Raw genomic sequence first — 6,743 nt, 5'->3', positions numbered from 1 at the left:
GGGCCGTCAGCAGTTTCTGAATCACTAACTGAGATCAGGACTTCTCACGTCCAAAGATACTTTCAACACCTTTAACGTCCCAGCAGGTTCTCTCTTCCCTTGTTTCCTCTCCTCACTCCTCGTTTCCTTGGTTCCTATCTTTGTTTCCTCTTCTTGTCTGACAGAATAACAAATTTGCATTTGATAAATCTAGAACTGAAATAACTTTGAGGAACAGGTTTGGTGGTGCATGATGGGGGCCCCTCAGAGACTTAATGGGGCCCTGAACGCCACATGAGCCTCACGGTCCAACAGCCTTGCAGCCTCCTCCTAAACAACTGAACAATGATGTGTTTAAGTATCGTAAGTCTGTGGGATCGACTGAAAACTCGTCCAGGTCTGTGCGCCCACGTCAGTCGGGGTGTGCAAACACTTCGAGCTTCAGGTTTTGAGTGCAGTAGTGGAGTATCTTCACAGTGCGGTACCAGTACTTTTACTTCACAGTACTTGTGTACTATGTAGCAGAGTTTTGCTGATATCCTTAGACTTAACTTTTTAATTTATTGTCTACCTCAGACTGTAAACTCGCACTGAGATCAGACTGCATGATATGAGCCTGAGAGCTGAGACGCCTTCAGGGACTGAAACGAGCGTGGGACACCTGGTGACCAGCAGCAGCACAGAGGGCTGCTCACCTGTGGACATGGAGAAGACACACAGGTGGTGACAGACGTCGAGCTCTGATTGGACGAGGTCCAACATGTAGTCGTGTCTCTGAGCCAATCACAGCAGGGCGACTGATCAGAATGATGTCATGAACACGGCGACTGAGGTTCAGCGGGCTGCTGAAGATTCAGACCCGCATCTGCTGGCTGACAGGAGATTCATTCATCACCGTGGAAACCCACAGAGACTGTAACCAACCAGCTGACAGACAGAGATAACACACACACACACACACACACACACACACTCTGTTCCACCTGATAACAGTTTAATCTGTTTTCAATTATTTTCAATTTATTTCAGTTTGAGCAGCAGGAACGACAGGAGCTGTTTTCTCTCGGCTTTACTCCTGTTCATATTTATTTTAATTTTATTGAAACTATGTTCCTATTTATTTGTCTTCTAGTTTTTACATGTTTTAGTTCCCACTTCAGTGTCTGTCAGAGGTCCAGTCAGAGTCCGAATTTAACGTACGGATTAAAAACCACCAACTGTGTGATTAGAACTTACCGTAAATATCTTCCTGTTTAACAATCCTAAAGTTCATGCATGTGGCAGTTTTCAAAACGACAGATTATAAACAAAAAACCCCAAAACAAAACAAAAAACAACAACAACAACAGAAAAAGAAAATGAAAAGACACCAGCTGTGTGTGACAGACTTTCTTCCTGTGAGGCTCCCTGAACTCAACACAACCACAAAGTCCTGCACAATCCAATAAAAGTGTTCTGCACACTAAATACATTATTATTGCTCTTCCAGAATATAATTGTGTGTTTTTGCGTGCAGGCAGCAGATGGACCTGCTGGGGCAAAGATGACATCCTGCTTCGCCCTCACCGCAGTGAACAAGCAACAAAAACAAGGTTACTTACCGTAACTCCAGGTTCTATGAGTAAAGGCGCAGCTCTGTTCCTAGCTGGTTCTGGGTCTTGATTTCTGTAAAGAGACATTGCTGTTGAGTTCTTCAGATGCATCTTTTGGCTCGAGCGCCACAACTGAAGTGTCATCCAGTTGCATGACACCGAACGGAAGTCAGACGTGCCTACAGGTGACATCTCCAGAAGCCTGCAGCTCACACCAAACCCACCGGGATGGAGATGCAAACAGGTGTAGTTCTGATTTAGGGGTGAACTGTCCCTTTAACAAGCTGAGGAAAAGGTGTGTCAGCCCCTTACATGCACCTGTGGTTTCAACACGTGAGGCCGTGCACTTAGTGTGATGTGCCTTCGAGTACTTGCTGTTTCAGTCTCTTAACACGACGGAGACGTGACGTCTGCTTCCAAAAGGCGCGTGAACTACAAACGTTTTTATTTTGTTTTTCCCGCTTGTCCAGCAGATTCAGTGGCATCCATTTCCAAATGAAAAGTGAAGCGTGTGCAGAGGTTCATGACCGACTGCTCTCACGCTTTGAAACATCAAACTTTACACATTTCTGACTATCGCAACAAAAGCTGAACCCGTGGAGGCGGACGTCATCAGTCCGCACAGGCGTACCCAATGAAGTGGCCCCTGAATGAGCTGCTGAAAGTCACATTTACAACCCACTGTTTTCATTTTATTGTAATTAAAAGTGACTCCCACACAATCACCCTGAAACACACACGCACACACAAGCACACACACAAGCACACACACTCACACACACACACAAGCACACACACACACTCACACACACACACAAGCACACACACACACTCACACACACACTCACACACACTCACACACACACGCAGTGTTTAATGTGTCAAGTCAATATTTGCTCTCTCTGATCTCCATTAAAGGCTCATTAGATTTGACTCTCTGTTCAAACACTGAACCCTGCTGCTGTTTCCACACACACACACACACACACACACACACACACACACATTCTGTCTGTTTTCAGGGAGGCTGTGCAGTCCGTGAGCACGTGTCTGTAGATGATTTACATGTTGATCATCTCTGCTGATTGAGAAGGTGTGAATGTTCCACTGCTGTGTGTTGGATGTCAAAGCCGAAGTGCTTCATGTGTTTTAGAAGCATTTGGTTTTACTGAACGTCATGAGGTTTAATCGCACAACAGAACAAAGTGCTGCTCTCAGGAGGTAGAAAAGCAAACACGTGTTTTTTAATTCACTCGCTGGGACTTTGAAGAGCAACCTGCTAACGTTGTCTTCGCTGACCTCTGGTGGTCTCACCTTGTTCAGGTGAACACAGTTCAGTTTATTATCATCTCTGACCTGATCTTCACGTGGATGTTTTGTATGTCATTCACACTCTTGACAGATGGAAGGTGGAGTCACAGAGTTGACTGATTTCTCTCTTTAATTGATAATTACATTTATTATTCAGGTATGTTGCTGCCAGAGAGCTGCTGATTGGTCCATACAGTCATTCAGGTGAAGGCCAAGTAATCTGGGATTGGTCAGCTGGTCCCCTGAAGGGTTGGTCTCGGCTGGGAACAAAACAACAGGGACAGGTGAGACACAGAACTCAAGTTACCCAAGTAGGGCTTACACAGGTAGTCAGGCAGCTGGGCGGGACTTCAACAGGTAATCATCTACCGAAGGGGGTGGGGGGTGGGGCAGACAGCTGGGTACCTGGGTGGCGCATTCCTTTAACAGGAAGTGAAGCCCTTCCAGTAGAAGTTCTTGCAGCCAGCTTTGCGCTCGCGGGGTGGCAGGTTGTTGGGGGCGTCCACGGACCTCTCCAGGTTCACCCTTCCTCCTGTTGCCATGGAAACAACCTCAGCCTCCCGCTGGCCATCGGCTTCGGGCAGAGACATCTGAGCCAGCAGGTCCTCCACTGCACGTTTACTCCACTCCTGGAAATCAGTGATTTGTTTTCACATTTGAGAAGAGTTCGTGAAGCGTCACAACAGACGTCAGTCCAGTCTGAACCGTAAAATATTTTATATTTTTATACTTCATAAAGTCCTTAAAGCAAAAACTCATCAAATGTGCATTTCAAGCTGGAATCCATGTGCTGATGAAGCTCTGCTCTTGCCTTTGTTTCCCTCACTTTAAGGTGACATGTTCCCTACAGTCTCCAGTCATGCATGTTCACGAGCTGCAGTGCGGCTCACAGCAGGGGGTCCATAAACATTTGGCACCAAATCAAGCAGAAACAACAATGGCTGTGCATCCTCACTGCTCATCTGCTCGCTCAGCTTCATTACCATTTAGAGGTTCATGACATTCGGATGTTTTTAATACGAGTCCATCAACGGTGGGGTGTAACTGAGTACTTTCACTTAAGTACAAATAACTTTATAAACTGTACTTCTGCTGCAGTACAACTGAGAGAAGAAATTTTACTTTCCTAACATACAAAGCAAATGCTGAACTCGTAGAACACATAAAATGACAGCAGTGCATTACATTTTACATTTTACATATACGGCAGTACCCAGCTGTGCAGCGATGTCGTGTGGGAAATAAAACCATCTATGAACGATGCATTTCACACACGAATTGTACGAATAAACACAACAATCTTGCTTTAGTCAAATTGTCCTCTGGTCAGTTTGGTACCTCAGGGTTCGAGTCTTGGTCCTCTCAGCATGAATCCATTAAAGCTGGAAACTTCACTGACATCTCCAAGTCTTTTTGGATGATATGATTTTTGTTTTACTTGTGCAACTGTTTTAGCATTAAGATCTTGGAATTGTCATATGCGACCAACAGGTTTTCTGTGGAGCAGCCCTGCTTTAAAGTTAAAAAAAACAAAGTAATGACTGAATAATGAATAATTGGATTTGCACCTTCCAGTTAACAAAGTGATTGATCGTCTGAACTCTTTAAAGTTGAATTTCCACATACTGACTGAATCTGGGGGGACATTTTGGGATTTTGTGATGTTGTAATGAAGACTTTCAGTTGGAATAGCAGTCCAAAGAGCTGGCTATAATATCGCGTTCTGATTGGTTGTTGGCTCTCTCACCTGTGGCAGGAGTCCGACACTGCGAGCTCGTTGCAGCAGCCGGTGGTGACGCAGCTCCAAGTCCAGGTCCTGGTTCTGGTTCTGGTCCTGATCTCTGTCGAGCTGAGAGGAAACACCGGGACTGCACAGAACCAACGCCACAAGAGCCAAGATGGCAGGACAACGAACGCACTGCATACCTAAATATCAGGAGGAGAAGAAGAAAATATACACTGAAGGAGGAAGGGAAGCCAAACGCATCAGAATAAAGTATAAAAGACAGATGACCAGAAAACAAAACGTAAGCGAAAAGGGAAACTCCTACTGTCTGCTGGTCTGGTATCTTCTGCTGGTCCTCGTCCTGGTTCTGGTTCTGCTCTTGTCTCTGGTTTGGTCCACAGGGTGCTGCTCTTTTGAAGCCCGATGCTCCTCCTCCTGCGGGTCATGTGACATGGTGCGTTTGATTGACAGCTGGCGGGCTGCAGGGTGATGAAGGAACGCTGACATTCAAGTTAAATAAACGTCCATTAGTCCTTATTGACTTTAAATGGAGTCTTAACAATAAAACAATAAAACTATCAGCAGCAGCAGCACTCTGCAGCCGCCGGCGCTCATCTACGACAAATACAACGGCAGAATGTCCGGCTGAAGAGGAGAGGAATTAACGGAGCGTTCAGAGGATTAGCAGACTTCATTAGCACTTGCTGATATCTCCATTAAACAAAGAGGCAGCAGCAGAGAGCCGCCCACTCAACATTTAGAGAGAACAAACACGACGGCTGCTGCGCCTCAACACAGCACACAAACACTTTATATTAGTTTAAAATGTTCTGCCGAGGAGAGGCTGACTGGATGTGACATCAGGGAATCCCAACACGCGTAGCAAAACTGTTAAAGTGAACCAACATTATCAGCAAGCATAAACGATATCTGAGTTTGAATGTAGTCTACATGTCGTAAGTCTGATCTCATCTTTAGTAAAGCTCATTTACACCAAATTCAGGTCACTTAAATGGGATCAGTGGCAGTAGATTGACTGAGGTCACATTAGCTCTTCCAGCTGGTTTCACAAAGTGCTTCTCTTGTTAAACAAAGACAGCAAATATATGATCAACAAAAAGATCAAACTACATTCACCCCATACGTTCTTCCATCCAAACATTTTCAAAATTCAGCAGTTTCATTTTCCAAAACCAGAAGACAAAAGAAAACCAAAAGAACAAGGGTTATTACACCCAACCATTACACCGGACCGGACTTTGGCAACATCACATTCTAAGTCCACGGACTTTGGTGTGGAGTCCACAACATGTTGGAGTGTTTCTGTGGGAATTTGTGCCCATTCATGCAGTAGAGCATTTGTGAGGTCACACACTGATGTTGGACCAAAAGGCCTGGCTCACAATCTCCGTTCCAGTTCATCCCAAAGGTGTTGGATGGGGTTGAGGTCAGGGCTCTGTGTGGGCCAGTCCAGCATGTATTCGTTGGCCTTGCTCTGGCTCGGGCTGTTGTCCAAAATGTCTTGGTGTGCTGAAGTATTAAGATTTCCCTTCACAGGACGTCAGGGGCCCAAACCCTGTGAAAGCCCCATACCACACCAGAATTCAGTAAATCCCAATACTTTTGTCTATATAGTGTATGTCCACTCAAATAAAGCATAACAAATCAAACAAGTAGCATTCATTCATTAGCACATTAAAAATGCTGGACGTGAAGTCAGTGAGACACATCATTCTGATTCCTCACTGGACAAGTTTGGTGTGGACAGGAAAGCAACGAAAGGACACCAGAGAAACGTTCTACCTGCTGCTCGTATCTTCTGCTGCAAATTCTGAACTTTTCCTGCATTTTCTGTACGCTTCACAACAATGTAAACTGATGACTTTTAGTGTCAATTACTCTCAAACTGAAGCAACATATGTTTTTCAATGCACGCAAAAGGCTCATTTCTCTCACGTTTTCTGCCCAAATGTGTTAAAATCCACACTTCTCACGATGAGTCGTCAACCCGGCAGGTGGGGCACGTCAGCATGCTGGTTACTGCACAGGTGTGACTTGGGCTGGTCACATGACAAAGGCTAAGCTAAAACCCCACTGTCTTCATCATCGTCATCACTTTCTTGGATCTTTATTAA

General features: G+C 45.2%; 1 protein-coding gene across 1 annotated transcript; it reads right to left on the bottom strand.

Annotated features, from left to right (window-relative positions):
* Positions 1 to 2,993: 2,993 nt before the first annotated feature.
* Positions 2,994 to 5,093, bottom strand: sst1.2 (somatostatin 1, tandem duplicate 2). Its single transcript, XM_046388635.1, has 4 exons — positions 4,934 to 5,093; positions 4,630 to 4,808; positions 3,288 to 3,511; positions 2,994 to 3,142 (listed from the first exon to the last, which is right to left on the bottom strand). The coding sequence occupies exons 1-3, from the start codon at positions 5,052 to 5,054 to the stop codon at positions 3,305 to 3,307; spliced, it is 507 nt and encodes a 168-aa protein (XP_046244591.1). The 5' UTR covers positions 5,055 to 5,093; the 3' UTR covers positions 2,994 to 3,142; positions 3,288 to 3,304.
* Positions 5,094 to 6,743: the final 1,650 nt, after the last annotated feature.

This window comes from Scatophagus argus, chromosome 5, assembly GCF_020382885.2.
Source record: "Scatophagus argus isolate fScaArg1 chromosome 5, fScaArg1.pri, whole genome shotgun sequence".
Classification (NCBI taxonomy): domain Eukaryota; kingdom Metazoa; phylum Chordata; class Actinopteri; family Scatophagidae; genus Scatophagus; species Scatophagus argus.
Note: the sequence above shows the minus strand (reverse complement) of the source record. Positions and strands in the feature narration are given on the sequence as shown.

What these genes read in the sequence shown, in the direction of transcription:
- sst1.2 (XM_046388635.1), bottom strand. Translation starts at nt 5,054, where the DNA reads ATGACCCGCAGGAGGAGGAGCATCGGGCTTCAAAAGAGCAGCACCCTG. An exon ending in AGATACCAGACCAGCAGACA is followed by an intron (nt 4,809 to 4,933) that starts GTAGGAGTTTCC and finishes CCTGATATTTAG; the next exon opens with GTATGCAGTGCGTTCGTTGT. An exon ending in GTGTCGGACTCCTGCCACAG is followed by an intron (nt 3,512 to 4,629) that starts GTGAGAGAGCCA and finishes ACTGATTTCCAG; the next exon opens with GAGTGGAGTAAACGTGCAGT.